At 61.6% G+C, this 18368-nt stretch overlaps 1 protein-coding gene across 3 annotated transcripts in view; it reads left to right on the forward strand.

Moving 5' to 3' along the window:
- Positions 1–18368, forward strand: part of LOC142601829 (dedicator of cytokinesis protein 2-like) — a 75544-nt gene that overhangs the window by 18074 nt on the left and 39102 nt on the right. For all 3 annotated transcript variants that reach the window (XM_075752921.1, XM_075752923.1, XM_075752922.1), the window contains 6 exons: positions 5040–5151; positions 11734–11804; positions 12384–12490; positions 13580–13707; positions 14434–14505; positions 16180–16275. In XM_075752921.1, the coding sequence (XP_075609036.1) occupies positions 5040–5151; positions 11734–11804; positions 12384–12490; positions 13580–13707; positions 14434–14505; positions 16180–16275 (586 nt within the window). The remainder of the gene's footprint in view (positions 1–5039; positions 5152–11733; positions 11805–12383; positions 12491–13579; positions 13708–14433; positions 14506–16179; positions 16276–18368) is intronic.

Below are 18368 nucleotides of genomic sequence, written 5' to 3' on the forward strand. Positions count from 1 at the left end.
TTGCTCCGTCTCTGTGCGGTCAGGCCACGTGCCGTGGCGTTGAGCAATGCCTGGCTGCTTTCTGTAGGGCTGACCCAAAGGCCATGTGAACGAGGGGAGAAGGACCTGCAGTGACCTCCTGCCTGAGGCGGCGCTGGCTCTGCCCCTGCCCGAGCCGCCCCGCCGGGTGGGTATTTCCAACGTGCTCTTAAAAACCTCCCACGACGGAGACAGCAAAACTTCCCTGGGCAGCCTGCTCCCCTGCGTAGCCGGCATGGCGGCTGGGAAGGTTTCCTGGCGTCCAGCCTCGCTCTTCCTGCTCATTCCTGGGGAGCTTCTGCCTGCCCGGCCCGTGCTGCTCGGGAGCTTTTTAGCGGATTTTTCCTTGGAGAGCACGACGTTGTGCTCGCCCTCAGCGAGGCTCCTCTCACTGTGCAGCACTGCTCCGCTCCGCTCGGACCGTCTCAGCCTCTCGTCGGCCTCCGCGCTGCCCCCGCGGCACCCCCAGCTCTGCCGACGGCGTGACCTGTGAGCCTCCCCGCTCCGCGCGGACGTGGCCGTTAGTGGGTGTGGATGGCGGCAGGCGTGCTGACAGCCACCGGGCAGCGGGGCTGTGCAAGGACCACCCCGGCACGGCAGTGACAAAGACACGAGCCTGGCGCCGGTGGGTTCCTACGAAGCACCCTCTGCCTCTGCAGCTCCGGCCTCATCCTGCTGCTCTCGCGCTTCAGCTGGTCCCTGGCCTTTCAGATAATTTCAATGCAAAGCGTGTGTGCGGTCTCGGGGGGGCCCTCGCGCCACAGCAAAACTGGAGGCGGCACGGTGCTGGCCTGGGGCCTGGGGAAGGGGTGCCTGGGTGGCCCCCCCACTTGTCCTGGCTCAGCGGCTCGTCCCCCTGCTCAGCACAAGCTCTGAAGGGGGCTGTAGGAAAGAGGGAGAGACTTTTTACCAGGGTCTGTAGCGACAGGACAAGGGGCAACGGTTTTAAACTGAAGGAGGGTCGGTGTAGGTTGGATATCGGGAAGCAATCCTTCCCTGTGAGGGTGCTGAGGCCCTGGCCCAGGGTGCCCAGAGAAGCTGTGGCTGCCCCTGGCTCCCTGGCAGTGGTCAAGGCCAGGTTGGATGGGGCTTTGGGCAACCTGGGCTGATGGAGGGTGTCCCTGCCCATGGCAGGGGTGGCACTGGGTGGGCTGTGGGGTCCCTGCCCACCCAGACCAGGCTGCGGTTCTGTCATAAGCAGCACGAGGGGCTGGGAGACTCGATGGCGCCTGGTTGCTGCTGAGGATGAGGTCAGAGTCCCCTGGGGACCTGGTTTCTCTTGTTCCCCATGGACACGGGGTTCCCGTCCCAATCTGTGTGGTGGGCCAGACGGCCCTCGCGCCGGGCAGGCGTGGGTGAGCCCGGCCGTGCTGCCGGGCTGGTGGAAAACCGAAAGCACGACCGATCAGTTACCAGAAAAAGCACGTTACGTTCCTCTTTCATTCCAAGTACACGGCACCGAAAGCCGAAGCGTCCCAAGGGAGAGGCGGGAGGTGAGGTCCCTCTGCACGCAGCATCGCCGCCTGCGCTGGGAAAGCAGCAGGGTCGCCCCGTGCCGCGGGACCACGGTTCGGCAGGCCGGTGTTTTCCAGGGAGCGGAGCGAGAGCCCCGGTCTGCCGCCTCCACCTGAAATCCCAAGCACCTGCAGAGGTGCCAGGGTGGGGGTCGGCGTCCCCGTCGGTGCTCTGTGCCCCGCTCATGGTGAGGAGGTGTGTTGGGTTTCCGGCGTCCCCAGGGACTTGGACCCCGCTTTGCCCCCGCTTTGTCTTTGCCTCTCGCCTGCCAGCCCTTCCCAGGGTCTTGTTCGTGGCCGGGCTGCTGCTCCAGGGCTCTGGGGTGCTCCAGCATTAGACCGACGTATCTCCCTCCTCATCATATATGAAAATACAGACCAAATTCCCCAGCTTACAGAACTTCTGGCAGAGAAAATTAATTATATGGAGCATTTGCAAACAGCCCTGTGAATTAGTTTGCATTGGAATGAAGACATCCCTGAAGACATGTAGTGTTTTTAGTCATCCTCCCTTTATCTCAGTGATCTTAACAGTGCAATAACATGGACTCCTCAGATCTTCTAAATACTTTAAACGGTGCTACAATTTGTACACAGACTATAATTTAAAGAAATTAGATTGTAATTATAATAAGTTACTGCAGGTTGCTGTATCTATTTGATTACGCGTGGTACCGCTGGAATCAGCTGAGCAGCTGACGTAGCTCGTACGAGTACCCCAGGTTGTGGCGAGGATGGCGGCAGCGGGGCCCAGCCGGCGTGGGGCTGGGGGTTCATCGCGCCAGCCCCTTCGGCAGCTCTGTGGCCGTGGCGTGGGGAAAGGGCTCCCCGATCCCCCTCCTGCCTCAGGCACGGTGGGCTGTGAAGGGGCCGGATCCGGCACTGGCCCTGGGAGCTCTGTGCCCGAAATGCGCCACACACTGACTGGGGCATGTGGGGAGCCCCCCAAAGCTCCCCATGCCCTTCCTGATGTTGGGGACCTCTCCTGTCCCTCGCCCCAGCCCTGGTAAGCCCGGCTCCCCTCGGAGCCCCTCGGCACCCGTGTGGCTCCGTCGCCTCGGGGAGGGGGGAGCCGGGGCTTTGGTGGCGCGGTGACACCGTCTCCCACTCGCTGCTTCCTCCCTGCCAGTTCCTCCATCTGCTTCTGCTTTTTGGCTGCCACCGAGGGTGGGAAAGTTTTCCTGAAAGTGCTTGTCGTCACCCTGCCAGCGCGGGGGGGGCTGGGCTCGCTCTCCCAGCATCCCTCCACTGCCGCCTGCTTTGCAGCTCGCAGCCCCCTCGCCCAGCCTCGCTCAGCCCCCCCGGTTCCTGCAGCCAGCCCCCCGCTCCGGCAGCACCCGCGGGCTCCACCGCAGCCGCACTCGTCCCCTCCTGTCCCCAGGGCAGCCCCGGCCCCCTGCGAGGACGGGCCCCTTGCCCCCCCCCGCCCTTTAGCCAGTCACTTGTGCAGCCAGGGACCCTGTGGGTGCTGAGCGGCCCCACTGGCCCCCCCCTCCTGCGGGGGCTTTGCCGGGGTCCCTGGGCTCCCCAAAGGCTGTCGCAGCTGCTGGGCTCTGGGCACCGTCTGGCTGGAGGCTCCTGCGGAAGAGCTCCGGGGGTCGCAGGCAGGGTGTCCCTTCCCGAGAGCCACGCTCACCCCTGCCCGGTAAATCACGTTCAGCACGGCTTTCCTTGTGGTCCATACTAATTAGCTTAGTGAGCTGGTGGCTGGATAATTTTTCCTGCCACTTCGCTGTCGGTGCTCACCGGATTTCTGTGCCTTGAGCTTGGTTGCGTGCCGGAGCCCGAAGCTGCAGGAACCGGGGCAGGAGCGGGCCCGGTGTCTTTACACCGGAGAGGCTTTGGGCTCAAGGAGTGGGCTCCACCTGCCAGTTTTCCTGATGAAATCTCCAAACCAATAGGTCGGTGATAAATTAAAGACCATGTTGACCCATGTCTGCTGCAGCAGTGCAAATTAGCCATTATCTTGGCTTAATTGAGCTGCACGCTCTGGCTGCTTTATACTGCTCTTGTTTAAGTCATGGCACACTTAAAAGTTCAGAAACCGGTGTTGACAATACATCTTTCAATTGTAAAATAGCGTATCGTATTCATGCACGCCGTCTTTAAGATAAAAATGCAGAATTTTCTAGGCAAGAGTTTACGGTGGATGTGAGCTGGAAAATCCACGCCAGTCGGTTGTGGGTAGATGCATTAAAAAGAGGGACTGTGAAAAATCCGACAGCTCTAACAAATGGTGATCGTTGCATGGCATTGTTGCTGGGAGAGTAAACTCTGTATGTGGACCTTCGTTTCCCTTTGCTTGTTTCAACACATACGGGTTTCTTTAAATTGCCTGGTCTCCGGTGGGGGTTTGTGCCAAGGCAGGCTGCAGGGCTGCGGGGACGGGGGGCTGCCGGGGGCTCCCGCTGCTCAGTAGCTCTTAACCTGCGGGGCGGGAGGCAGGGACCTTTCCGGGGTTAGTCTGAGCTTTGCTCTGACTTGGAAGTGGGTCGAGGGCTGTAAGCCAGCCGCTGCTCCGCCGAAGCGAAGCGTTTGTCTGAGCACATCTGAGATGCCTCAGGCTTCTTCCCGCTGCCAAGCCACGATCTTTTGTGTGTTCCCTTGGGCTCATTTACCGGATAGGAAAGATGAATTTGAAAGGAGAACTATCCAACTGTAATTATATACAACATAGCAGCAAAGTTTTTACGAAAACTTGACTCAATAAAAATAGCCGTTAAGCAAAAAATGACAGGTCCTGTCTGTTCTGCTGCTGTACGCACAATTAGAAACCGAACACAACCGAAAACCAAACACGTGTTGGTGCTGCGGTGAGGGTCGGCGTGCGGGGGTCAGGTCGGGCTGGAAGACGCGTCTGTCTCCACGGCCGTGGGGAGATCAGTGTTTTATCCCCCCTTGCCCATCCGGCCCGCCCCAGCAGGGCTCGCTGCGTCATTCGCCGTGTCAACGGGTGGGGGGATTCGCTCCGATAACGACCTGTTTTTCACAAGGAATCATTACGGTGACTGTATTCTTATGATGATGCGTTTGATTAGCAGCTTTGAAACTTTCTCGCAGTTTCGCACGTCTGACGGCTACGGTTCCCCACGTGTTCGGTTTGTTCTGTGACTGGGCACGCGGGTGGGGGCCAGGCGGGAGGGCGCAGGTTTCCCGCTCAGGTGGGCAGGTGCTAACCTCCTCCGAGAGGACGTCGGTGTATAAAATCACGTAAAAGAGTCTATTTAAAAAAAAAAAAAGAGTGTTTGTGTGAGTACGTATAAGTGGTGTATGTAAATACTGTGAGAGAGCAGATAGCAGTCCTTAACATGGGTAACTCGGCACATCTGAAGCGTTGCTTCCAGCTGGCCTCGGGGGTGGGCAGGGGCCGTGCCGGGGCTCGCTGCTAGACCCCGCTATGGAAACGGTCACCGAGAAGCATAATTAATTGGGATCACAGGTGACCCCCGCAGTCCCTGGGGGAAGGCGCGCGGTGCGGCGGCGGTGCGGTGACTCTGGCTGTTGCAGGCTCTACGAGGGGAAGGAGACGGCCGAGTTCCAGCACTCGCTGCAGGGGTTCTTCCTCTCCCTGAACCAGCTGATGAAGTCCCCGCTGGAGGGTCCCACGCTGCTCTCCCAGGTATGGCGGGGTGCCGGTGCTGCAGGGGGGGGGCTCGGCTCTGGTGCGCGGTGGGATGGACGGTACCCCAGTGGGGTGACGCCGTGCGGGGGTGACACCGGCGGTCCTGCGTGCAGACCTCCCCGTGCATGGGACGTCAAAGGGAGCTGGCACCCTGCGCGGTGCCTCGCTCCCCCCAGGGACCCCCCACTTGTGCCCCTGGTGCAAAGCCCCCTGAGGCCCCACACCACAAACACCGTGTTGCGCTGGTGCCCAGGGCTGTGGCGCGGGTTTGGGTCAGCAGCTCGGTGCTGCCGGGCAAACGGTCTCCCGGCCATGCCTGTCCGACGCCTGGAGAAGAGGGTCTCGGGAGGGCTCCTGGGGCTCATCCGCTCCCTGCACCCCAGGACCAGGCTGGCACGGGGGGGTCGGGGGAGCAGTCAGTGCCCTTTGCACCGTGGGTCCCCACGGGCATGGCTGCGTCCTGGACCTTGTTTTACCGGCAGCCGGTGTCGAGGTCCTCCAGCCACAGATGTGCCGGTGGTGGGAGCTGAACGGGGAGCGCGACGGAGCCACGTGCACTCTGCGAAGTCAGTTACGAGGGGAGGGAGGAGGCGGTGCTGGGCTGGGTCTGTGTCGCTCTGGTGCCGTGCCAGGCGCGAGGATGGGGCCGCACTCGGCACCCCGGGTCTCCCAGCTGGAGGAGGCTCTGCAGAGTGCAGGGGGGGCCTCGTCGGCGGGCTGGGGCGCACGGGGGCCTGGGACAGCTGGCAGCTCCTGCATTGCGTTATTTCATGGCGTTCTTAGGTAATCCCTTATAAACTACTCTCGTTTTAAAAAAGCAGTCTGAAGCCCAACATGACAGCTATCCCCATGGAGTGGAGGAGGGCTGTCCCGCCTTATCTCCTCTCCCACCTAACTACGGATCATTGTTCTGATTTCCATCTCAATACCGTTGCTCTAGAGACTGCACTGCAGTTACCCGCTGCTGCACATTCACCTGTGCGATTTCTGCGTCACTCAGCACCTTGTTCGGGTCTGCAGAAAACAATTCACATCCCGAGCGAGAGGGGAAGGGTCCCAGCGGGAAAGGCATCCCTGCAGCTGCCCCGTTGCTAGGAGCAGGAACGGCGGTGGGGGTAGCAAATGGGAGCCGTACGGCACGCGTGGCGTGGCAGGGCCTGCGCAAGGCACAGACGGTGCAGCCAGGTCCACCAGCCGCCTGTCGAAAGTGTCGGGGAGGAGGCGGAGGACTGTGAGGAGCGGACGAAGGCCACCTCTGGGATCCAGCCACGCTGCGTGTCCAGCCGAGGCGTGGGGAGACACGCGTGTGCTTCACCCCGAGCGCCTGGAGGCTGCGGCCTTACAGCAGACGGCGATAATTGGAAAAGACGAGGCTGCGGTTACCTCGGCTGGGCTGGCGTCTCAGTGCTGGGGGAGTCCGGGCGGTCCCCATCGCGTGGCGGTCCCCGTCACGGGGCCGGCAGCCACTGCCCGGCTCAGCAGGACAATTTTTCCAGCCGTAGCACTACTGCGGTTCCTCTGGGGCGCTCGAGGCACCGTGGGTGTGCGCAACAGCCGAACATCGTTAAAAAGCAGACTGGAAAATGGTATTTCCTCACGTACCGTCGCGTTGCTTTGGCTTTGGAGTGGGATCCCTTAGTTTGGGGTGAGGGCTCGGCGGGAGCTGCCCGGAGCAGCCCGTAGTAAGCTGCGGAGGAGGCTCGGGGATTTGCCCGCTGCTGCTGCCAGGTTTGCACAGCCTGACCGTGCTTTCTCCTGGAAACAGCCACATTCTGCCGTGAGTGGGATCTCAGCTGCCACGCGGGAGCTTTCCCTGTGAAAAATCACTTTTCTGGTTGCTGTTACTTTGTCAGAGAGAGCAGGGGAGATTGAAGCGCTCCAGCAGATCTGTGCTGTTGTCTTTAGGAGAAATGGCCCCTTGGAACCCCCCCAGGCTCTTCCGTGGGGATTGCTGGAGTCTCGAGCAGGTCTAGGTGCTGGGGCCACGCTCTGCAGAGGGCTTCTGTGCTGCACCGCAGCAGGACGCAGTCCTTCAGAGAGACTTTCCCTCTGCTCCCCTCTCTCCTGGGTGTGAATACCTGGACTCGGAGATCTCGTCACCGGGTCGCTGGCTTGGTGGTGGCTCCTCGGAGGTGGCAGACCGGGGAGCTCCGTCCATCCGAGTGGGGCAGCATCAGGGTGGGTTCTTGTTGACCTCCCCTAGGTCATTTTTGGTCATTGCATCCCAACTTTAAAGTTGTTGATTTTGTTGATGCAGCTTGCGTTGGGTATTTCTGAGCGTGGCTTTGGGCTCAGCCACATCGCAGTGCGTGGTGTCGACTCACCCCGAGCGCGGTGTCGGCCGGGTCTCCTGCTCGGCACTCACCGCCGGCTCTGCTGCTCCACGGGCGTTACAGTCACAGGGTTTCTCCCACGTCACCAACAAAGTGTTTCACGGGGGGAGAGAGTGCCCAGATACAATTATTCAGCGTGGAAGTGAAAATCAGTATATGGGCTTAAAAGCGAGAAACCCCTTAACGTTACATGCACGGTGATGGGCTCTGAGCTGGCCAACGCGCTGGCGGGGCAGACCTGGGACCATAACGGACAGTGCTCCGGCAACCTCAGCTCCGTGCCTGGCACCGGTCAGGGAACGCTCGCTCCACGTTGGGAATTAGCAGGAGGGGACTCGAGAAGAAAACAGAAAATGTCCTTTGCCACAGCCTGAGTCCCCGTGGTGCATCTGCGCCTGGTGCCCACGCTTCAGAGCGCGCAGTCGAGCTGGAAAAGCCCCAGCAAGGGGTGACCAGGTGTATGGGGCAGCTTTTGCGGGGGAACCACCTACCTGGCCAGACCAGACCCCTCCATCCCGGAAAAGAGACACGCAGGGAGGTGGCACCGGGAGCTGCAGATTCGCTTCTCATCTGGAGAGGGGGGTAGGAAATGGCAATGGTTGCTCAGAGTCGCTCCGGACGGAGGAACCATCTTGCGAACGGGGCAGAGGCAGTGCTTGTTCATGTGATGCAGCTGTCGAGCTCCTTGTGATGGTCTGTATCTGCTCCTCAGAGCAGGCTGTGGCTGCTGAGAGTTTGCACAAGGTTGCAAACAGCCGTACCAATCTGTGGAAGAAAAAACCCGTCCAAGGTTATTTCAATATAAAGGCATTTCTGCCTCGAGGCCCTGACCTTGGGAAGCACCACTGCGGGCCAGTGAGCCAGCAAGGTTTCGTCCTCTTCCCCTCTCAGCCTTGGCCTCGCCATTTCTGCCCCGTCCGGAGGGTCCCGTGGCTCCCCTGGTGTCCTGAGCCCCGGCCACAGCTCCCGTGCTGCGTCCTGCACCGCTTCCTGCTGGGCCCCAGCCGCTGGGTCTTGCTATATCCAGCCCTGATGGGGTCTCCTGCACATCTTGAGCCGGTACTCCGAGGAGAGAACTTTTTTCCTTGTTCTCTAGGTGGATTTCGTAGCTGCTCTACAGAGCTTGCAGCCCCCTGCATCTCTAGCTGCAACAGCCAGCTCCCGTGCAGCAGCTGAAGGTGGTACCCCAAAGCGGCTGACGTAAGCTTTGCAGCTTCATCCCTGCTCTTTTCGTTAAAGCTGCAATTTTCTGATCAGCCCAAGGCAGAGCTGATAATCGCTGCTTAGCTGCGACACTCCTGCAGAGGCCATCTCTCTCGTGGAGAGAGCGGGTCCTCGCTGGGCCGCCGCGGGCTGGGAGCTTTTGTACTGTTCTGGCCAGTGGGAGCCGTGGAGAGGAGGCTGAGTCTCCTTTAGCTCTGCTTACTGGTGCCAGGCTGGGGCCCAGGACAGGACATCCAGCCAGCCCCCTCCACCACCCCCGGCAGAAGGTGCCCCCGATGTGGAGGGGGTGGGAGGTACTCGCTCCCTGCGCGCAGCTGCCTGGCGCGTCTCTGGCCGGGAGATGGGGTGTCTGCTGCAGCCGCTCCCGCCGTAGCCATGGGGCCCTTGAGAAGAGCTTCCATCATCCCACCGCTTCCCTCCTGGAGCCCTGGCTTTCTCTGCACCCAGAGAAGTTGAGTTTGGAGGTGGGATTGGGGTACGGACTTAAGCAGATGCTCGGGGCTCGTGCCAGCTGCCGAAGCGCTGAGCGAGGCGGAGCAGAGCGTCGCGCTGCTGCCAGCCCAGTCTGCTTCAGGGGACCCGGACCGGGTCCTGCGCCTGGGGACAGCCCGCGCGGGCACGCAGCGACAGCAGGTCACCGCTGGTTTCCCCTTGTTCGTGCCCTGAGAAGGACAACCCGCTCCCCTCTGTCCTTCCTCGGCTTCGGTCCGGGCTTACGGCAGCTCACGGGGTGGAGCGGAGGAGACGGCGCAGCCGCTGCGGCCCCTTGGAGTAGTTGGGTTTCGTTTGCGTTTCACAGCCCGGGTCAGGGGCTGCCTTGTCCCGAGGGTGTGCGCCTAGTGTCCCCGGCCGGAGGTCTCTCAGGTTGCTGTGACTGTGGCCGCCGGCACGCGGGTGGGTGTCTGCAGGACACGCTGCCACCGGCACCCTGCGATGTCACGCATGACGGTCCACCGCCACACACGCCAGAGGCAGGTCCTGCCCCGGACCGGTGACCACCAGGCTCTGCGCCCGTCCCCGCTCTGCGCTGGGCTCCCTGACGGCCGTCTCCCTGCCCGCGACCACCAGACCCGGCGGGCGGACGCCTGCGGTCCATCGTCCAGCCCCGCCGGCTCCCGGTGCCAGAGCATCGCCAGCGAGGGCGGGGGCAAGGCGGCTGGTTTGAACAAACCTTGCTGACGTGCAGCTGGAGGGAAGCGGGACCCACGCGTATGGCGTGGCCAGGCTGGCACGCTCCTGCCACGAAAAGTCAGTGCGGGGCGGCTCGTCCTCAGCGGTGAAGGACGGGCATTGTCGGTTCTGCAGGGCCAGGCAGCTACCTCGGGGGCTGCAGTAAAAGCAGAACCGCTTTCTGGAAGAAATCCTTTCTGGGATGTAGGTGTTGATATGTAAGTAGTCTTGTAACAGGAAAAATTCTGTATGAGCCTGTTTTTTAAAAGGTGAATCAGATGACCTTGCTAACTGTAGACCAAAGAGGCTGACCGTTGATCATGGCTCAGTCGTGGAGAGGATGCAACCAATTCAGAGTTAAAGGATGGCAGCATAATTAATGTTAATCAGTTCAGCTTTACTAAGCATGGAGTTTAATAAAAAAAAAAATCTCAAATTTAGCTGTTACTTTTTGAAGTTACGAATGTGACTGACTAAGATAACTGACATAATAGGCGAGACTAACAACTGTTTGACTTCATATGGCATTCTGATTTAAAATTAGCGTTGTGTAAGTTTATTAAAATAACTACTTTTAATCTCCTTAATAATATATCTTCTCAGTTCTAAAAAAAGGAATTACAAATGGAGAACTGTCGTGCTGGGGTGGGCATTTCTTTTGGGTCCCGGGGGGAATAGGCTCTCGGTCCCTGGATTTATACGCAGAGGTGTTACACGGAAATTTCTGGAGGGGCAGGCGATGTGAAGGAGGCTGGTGGACGATGTGCGCGGCCTTGCTGCCCTCAGTTGCAACAGGTATCAGAGAAGGGTTTGCCAAAGGCTACGGAAGTGACTCAGGGTCTGGTGCGTTTGACAAAAAGTGACGCTATTTCGGTCAGCTAGAAGAGGGTAGCAGAGATGCCGATCACAGGCTTTGCAAACCCAGAGGGAGAAGAACCTTGCTGGAGCATCGCTTAGTGCTGCAGGCGAAGGCAGAGCCAAGTCCTGCGAAGGGCGCTGGAGCTCACCGAGCTCGCCGGGAACGCGGCGCCGGGCGGCAGGATGGGCGACTGCCGCCGCAGGAGCCAGCTCCGTGCCGCAGGGCCTCTGGGATGGAGTTTTCAATCACACCTAGAGATCTTGGAGAAGCCCGGCTGTCCCGGCTCGGGCCGAGGGTCCATCCTGCTCGTTACTGCCCTGACGTGGGCAGCGGCCGCCCGGCAAGGGGTCGGCGCCGAGCAGAGGTTTCGGTCCCGCTGCAGGGTGCTCCCAGGGAACCCCTCCAAGGACTCGCCCAGCCTGCGCCCGTAGTGTCCGTACGCGCTGTGCCCTGGGGATGTGTCTAGGGTGAAGTTGTCCGGGCACTTCTAAACCAACCTGAACGTGCAGTTAGGCACCGGGCACCCCCGCTCCTCCGGCAGCCTCGGCCGCGGCAGCAGCGAATGCCGGCGGGCAGGAGCGGCGTTTGAGGGTTTTACAAGCAGCACAAGCCAGGAACCACAGTTTGTGTTGTAGGAACTCGTGTGGTTTCAAAGTAAAAGCTGGAGACAGTTATGCTTATCGGCAATGGTAGAGGTACGTGGCCGTAGCGGTTCTGGGTGTGTTGCTGGGTGCTGGTGGCTTGGGAAGAGGGAGCTGCTCCCGGCTGGACGCCCCTTCCCCAGGGACGGCCGCGGGGCAGGCTGAGCGCAGCGCTGCTTCAACGAGAGGGGGGCTGAGCGAGGACGGTGCTGGCTCAGCACCCACAGCCTGGGGGGAGGCAGGAAGGGCCAGGGGTCACCCCCCTGCCCACGCAGCGTCCGTCCGGCATTCCTGCCCCGCGGGCGCAGGGCAAAGCACAGCCGGTGCAGTCAGCGCTCTCGTCTCTTTGCAGGGAGCAGCCCTGAAGTACCTGCCTTCCATCCTCGAGGACGTGTTTGGGATCTTCGACTCCTCTGCGCTGGGGTAGGGTCCCCATCGCCCCTGTCCCCCCTGGCCCTGCTCTGCGGCGTGCTCGGTGCCTGCAGCCACCACCTCTGCCCCCCTCCCGTCCCGCAGCGACCCCCCCGTCCTGGAGCTGCCGACGGGGACGCAGGCTGACATCGAGCCAAGGGCAGGCGGAGGGGTCTGGGTTTTCTGATGCCTGGGAGTTGCCTCCTTATCGCCTTCCTAGTGCAAAACCGGCTCAATTTTGGCAGCAGCCTGCACTTCGGGCAGGGCTGAGCCTGGAAGCCCTCTGTCCCAGCCGGGTCCCTTTCGGGAATTCAGGCAGGGTTTATGCCGGGTGTCTCCACGCAGCCGTCTGCGGTGGGCACGGGCTGCCTTGCCGTTTCGTGCAGCGGGACCGTCCTGCCCCGTGCAGCTCTGCCCTCATCGAGCAGCCGCCCCCTTCCCCGCAGCCCCGTCCTGACCGGAACGTGGGGGCAATCGGTGCTCGACTCCCCCGCTGCTGCGTTTGTCTTCGGCAGAAGTAAAGGGGCTGCGTTGCTCGGGACTGCAAAATAAGCATTTAACGCTCATTAAATCCTCTCACCTGGACGGCAGGGCCTTGCTGCAGGACTTCATTGGGAACCTGCCGCCCCAGCGCCTGCTGAAGCAGAAGCTGCAGTCCCTGACCGACATCGTCAACAGCAAGATCTTCCAGTGCTATGGTGAGAAGGGGCAGCGGGGGTCCCGGCGGCACTGCCCACGCTGGGCTCTCCTGGCGGGGCCGTGGCACAGGACGGGGACGGCTCCGCGGCGGGAGGCAATTCCCTCAAGGCTGTGCCGGAACCGAGCGTTGCCCAGCCGCTCGCCGGGTGCAGCGGGTGCTGTTGGAGCGAACCCCTCCTGCTGGGTTTAGCAGTGGTGTTTGGGGAGGGAGCGTCGGGGGCTTGCTGTCAGACCGGAGGGATGTCTTGGGTAGGATTCCCCAGGCCTGCCGTGACTCTGGCGCTGTTTGGTATTCTTGGGGGTGCTCTGGGTGATGGAAAAAAGAGTAGACTTGGTAAATTTTGCCCTGTAAGGCAGAAGCGACTGGAGGCACGCTGGAGGACAGACTCAGGATTTAAAATAATCTCAACAAGTTGGAGAAAAGGATTTGAAAGATAGAGATCGCATTTAAATTAAAAGCAATCGTGTAAAAGCAATCACTGAGCGAGCAGAGGACGGAGCCCAGGGCCGTGGCAGTGCGGCAGGAGGTTTGGGGCAAGGAAACGACAGAGAAAGGTGTTCCCCCACTTTCCTTCCCCTTGCCCCTGCTTTAGAGGTGCCATCGTAGTGATAAGCAGCAGCGCGGGGCCGTCAGCGCAGCGTGGTGTTGCAAACCACAGCACAGGTTTTAATATATTCAGCCTAGAGACCCCAGTTTATCTAGACAGTGTCCAGTTTAAAAACTCTTCATCTGTTTAGTTAAATCATAAACACCTTTAACAGAGCAGAGAAGCAGAACAAAGTCCGTTGGTGGAAGCAGAAGCAAGAGAGGTTCAGATGAGGCTTTCCTAGGTTTATTTATTCTAGCAGAGAGGGTAAGCAGCCGTGTACCAGGGTGCAGTGAATTCTCCGTGCTGGAGCCCTCCCACCAGGATTTCATGTTTTTCCCAAACCCCTGCTCCCTCCGAGCAGGGAGCTGGCAGCTCCGTGCGTGCGGGGCGCAGCCCAGCCCGGGCATCGTGCTGGTCCCGTCCATCCTGCCCGGTCGTCTCCCGTGCCGGGGTGGTGCCGGCGCCCGCCAGCCCTGTGCCTCCCTGTCTGCCCCACAGAGTGCCGGGAGCTGCTGCTGCAGACGGCGGTGCCCATCCTGCAGGAGCTGATCGAGAAGGGGGAGGAGGAAGACGCCTGCATTGAGCTGCTCAGCAACATCCTGGAGGTGCTGTACAAGGCCCAGAAGGTAAATCCCCTCTCCTCTGCTGGCTCCTTTTCCCTCTCCAATAATCACCTGGGAAATCGCCTGACTAAACCCCCTTTGAGTAGGGCTAAGCACAAGTTACTGGCCACGACACGGTCGGGACTGACTGTGGTCCATCCGAAGCCAAAGGGGGCTGTTGTGCCCACCATCCCAGTGGGAACCTGCCCGAGATGGGCGTAAAAGCCTTTTGATTTCCACCTCAGCTGCTCTCTGGCAAGTTCCTGTCAGCACCCGTAAGCGGGGAAGAGGCCTCCAAGGGATGCACCGACCCGAAGGCGTGGGGGGCACGGCCGGCCGTGCCTCTCACTGTCCCAGGAGGAAGGCGAGGGCAGGGGAGAAGGCAGCCGGTCAGCGATTGCCTGCTGGCCCCTGGGCAGTGTTGCGCTCCAAAATTAGCAGTGATGGCCCTAAATTTGAGCCAAAGTCCTATGGCGTCCAGCCCAGCACCCTGCAGCAGAGAGCTGACCATGCCCAGGCGGCAGGGACCCCCGCGTACCCCCTTCCCCCCGCGCTGCCTGCAGGAGCCTGCCTGCTGGTGCCGGCTGCCAAAGCAAGAGATCACAGTAACACACCGGTCCGGCTGCAACTCGGGGCTGGCCGTCTGGCTCGGCGCGGTCCTGCTGCGGGACCACCCAAACGTGACTCTGGTGGGCTGGGGCCGTCCCAGCTGGGCATCAGCCCCACTTCCCAGGGCACCGTTTGTTGCAGAGAGCGGAGGAGCTGCGAGGACAGCATGGCACAGGCAAGGGACAGCACGAGGACCGTGGGGACGCAGAGCTGGTGAGTGCCTCTCCGGCAGGCTTCGGCACTCGGCGGATGGCGGGAAGGAGCCAGGTGCCCCTGGGCATTTGGGAAGGGCTTATCTGCACCTCTGTACGGTGGCGAACGCTGTACGGTCACCTGGAGTCAATGTATGGAGCTGGGCTGCTGGCAGGGATGCTGCAGTGATGGGCTCAGCCCTGAGCAGCGTGCGATGCTGGGTCACGTCTCTGCGGCGCCAGGCTGATGTACCTGGGGGCCAGGCATGCCCGTGCCTCGGTAGCCGCCCCCTTTCCCTGTGTTGCCTTCGTGCTGCCCTCGGGCCCCTGCCTGTCTGCAGCTAGCCCTGGGCCGTGTCCCTGGGCCACCAGGAGCCCATCGCCGCCTCTCCCTGCAAGCCCCAGTCCACCCACAGCGGGGCTGAGCAGCTGCTGCCGGTGGTGGCTGTTCCCACAACGTTTTGGGAAAGCGCAGGGATCTGTGCTCTGGCTCTGCAGGATACTTCCTCCGTTTCTGTCCTTTCTAGGCCGGTCTGTGCTTTGGGGTCCCTTGCTGGGACCCCTTGGAAGTCCAGATGTCACACCTACAGCACAGCGACCGGTGCTGTGGGAGCCGAATTAGACGTGTGCTACCCTGTCCTGGGTGGGCGAGGTGTCGGTGTGAGCGTGGCTTGCTTAATTCCCACGGCACTGGGAACCCCGGGCGGTGGAAGGGAAAACGTGGAAATTGTGGTTGAAATTTGGCCTTAACTTTTAAATCTAAAATAGCCTTTAGGAGAGCACAGTCAGGATGCTCATGGGTGAGGACGCTTCTCTTGTTTCAACCCCGTGTGAGCTGAAACCCACCTTTGTCTGCGGCACCGGCTGCTCTGGGGGGGCAGCTCTGGCTAGCAGGGACAGACGCGGCTGGGTGACGGCTTTGCCAGGGAGGTGCACGAGGCCGAGCTGTGCAGAAACCCCGAGCCCGATATCTACACCGGAGTGCATCGCCTTGTTCCAGCTCCAGCTGGTCGCCCTGATGCTGCCAGCCCTCCGCGCGGCGATTATGCGAGCCGTACTTGCTGTGCCGGAGCGGACAAGTTTTTTATTTCACTATTTCATATAAATCACAAATCTTTAGAGTCAGCTCGTGATTTCCCATCTCCCAAGGTGCCACGAGCCTGTCCCTCCTGGCAGCGTGCTCCCGCCCGGCTGCCGCCACAGACCAGAGCCGCCTGGTCCCACGGCTGAGGATCCCGGGCGCTGGGCTCGTCCAACGGCCGCGGCCCCCCACGGCTGGAGCTGCAGAGGTGCTGGGGCTCACCTGCCAGCCACGCTCTCCTGCAGCTGGAGCAGAGCTGCTTCCTCCCCGCTGCTCGGGGCACTGCGGGGTGCTGAGGGAACTTGTGCCCTCAGTCCCAGCTCCCACACCCTCTGCCAAGAATAACTGCAAACACTTTGCAACCTCCTTGCCTGCTTTTTTTGGCGAGACGCAGTAATTGCAGTGCTGCCAACTGTGTGTGGCCCGGAGGCGGCGTGCCCCCAGCCCAGCCTGCTGACACCGGGTGCACGCAGGGGCTGGGGACCACGTTCCAGCTCTGTGCCGGAGGGACGATGCGGCCGGCTGCGGTGACGGTGCTGGTCACCCGTGCCCTCCCTCCTGGCTCCATGGCAGGCAGGACCAGGCGCTCGGGCCGTGACACCTCCTGCCTTGCAGGTGAAGGTGAAGAAGCACATCCAGCTGATCCTGGAGCGGCTGCTGCACACCGTCAATCGAAGGGTGATCATCCTGGACCGGGAGAACACCCTGCGGGTGAGTACTGCCGCCTCGCGCCGTGCCGGGCATCAGGGCTGCAAAAAAAAGGCATAGCTGGTGTAGGGGTCTGGGGCTGGGTGACCAGCGCTGCTCCTCGGCTGGCACTGCAGGTATTTAACACGGCAGGATGCACGAGAAAGCCCAAAAGGGAGGGGGAGCCGTGCCAGGAGCAGGTCTGGAGCGGAGTGTGCCATGGCAGGAGCAGGCAGGGTGTTTGAGATGCAGAAAGCCCGGTTTGGAAGCAGATGAGGGGTTTAGGCTGTGTTCTCCAGAAAAGCAGAGACTGGATCTGGTGAACCATCGCAGTTTTACACGGCAAGAACACATGGGAGGAATGCGCTGGGACACCCGCCTCTCGTGGGAGGGGTAGGCAGGTCAGAGGGCTGCTCAGCCGAAGCTTCACGCAGAGCAGCTGCGGCGGGCGCAATGATCGAATCATAAAAGGCGGGAGACAGAGCTGTGGGTTCATGGGCACTCTGATGCGGATGTGGCGGCAGACCCAGCGTGCTCGGCGAGGCATGGGCCCGACAAGTTTCCCTGGGTCGTGAGGGTGGGTGAGGAGCTGGGTCCGACCGTATTCGGGGAACCTGGAGCAAGCGTCGGGGCCGTGCAGCAGCGGGGAAGCGCCGTGCCGTGTTGTGGGCTGTGCCTGCGGAGGTGTGAGCACCCAGAGCAGCAGCTCAGCCCTTCGCTTGAGCCCTCTTGGAATAACCCTGCAGGTTTTGCCATCCAGTGCTTTGTTCTCATTAATAAAGACCTAACTCAACCAAGGCGGGCAGGACGGGAGCTTTATCCTCACTGGCCCTGCCCCTGCTCTGCGGCAGATGAGGCTGCCTGGTTTGCGAGCGTCCCGAGCGCTGGGATTGCTCCCGCCGACGCGCTGAGGCACTGGCGTCGCTGCTCCCTGCCCGGTGACCCCTTCTCATACGCCCGAGGGACAGGGGAGGTGCGAGGTCTCCCCTCCGGCTCCCGGCTCAGCCTGCCCTCTGCCTGCTCGGTCAGACGTTTCCCAGTAGCGGCTCGGCTGTCCTGGGGTGGCTTTACTGGGGTGGCTGGTGCAGCCCCCGGCACGCGCCCGGGCGCCAGCGGCCTCGTCGCCGGCAATGCCACTTCGCCAGAGCTGCCCCCGGCTCTGCCGCCGAAAGCTGCGCCGCTGGGGCTGTGCCGGGCGGGCACTGCGGGCTCTCGGCGTTGGAGTATGATTCAGGCAGGAGATGTGACGCAGGCAGGAGATGCATACAGGGTTGCATTTGGTATCATCTCGCTTTTAGCCTTTGTTCCCAGGCTGCGTGATTCAGCGCCGGAGGAAGCGAGAGCAAAAAGAGCTGTTGGACGCGCTGTGACAGGCGCGGAGGGATGCTGGGTGCCGGAGCGTGGCCCCACGTACGGCACGGGAGAAGGGGAGCGATCCTTTGGCTGCGCCTCAGTCCCTCTGCTTGCTCCCCTTCCCACGGGCTGGCCCTGCCAGGCTCCAGAAACGCCGTCTGGCAGTTTTCCCAGGGTCATTCACAATTTCCATGCCGCTGCCGCAGCCCCTGCCTTCCCCCCGGTGTCTGGGGCCCCTCGGCCCAGGTGGCTCCAGCCGCTGTGGCTGTCAGGAAGGTCTGGGGGACCAGAGATGCGTGTGCCCACGCCGGAGGCGGCCTCGGTCCATCCTGCCGCTGCTGGCGAGAAGCAGAATTTGGGAGGAGGAGAGCCCCAGATTCCCTGTCCTGGGAACTCGGGCACTGAGAGGTCCCTGACCTCCTCTGCCCCCGCCTTGACAGCTCGTCCTCGTCCCACGAGCGCCTGCAGGAAAGGGACGAGCTGCCGCAGGAGAGGCTGCGCCGGGGGCTCGGGCAGCTGCTGGCGAGCGGGGTCGGTGCTGGGCGCTGCAGCATCTCCCACGGCCGAGCACGGGGTCCCCTCGGCACCGCCAGCCCCCCTGGCACCCACCGCCAGCCCCCCTCGGCACTGCTGCAGCACCACGAGCGCCAGGCGGGTCCCCGGCACAAGGGACGGGGTTTAGCGCCGTGTCAGCTCCCGCACGTGTAAGTCCCCTGCTTCGGGGTACCGTGGTGTGGGCACCAGCTGGAGAAGCCGTGGCCAGA

Source organism: Balearica regulorum, chromosome 4, assembly GCF_011004875.1.
Source record: "Balearica regulorum gibbericeps isolate bBalReg1 chromosome 4, bBalReg1.pri, whole genome shotgun sequence".
Lineage (NCBI taxonomy): Eukaryota > Metazoa > Chordata > Aves > Gruiformes > Gruidae > Balearica > Balearica regulorum.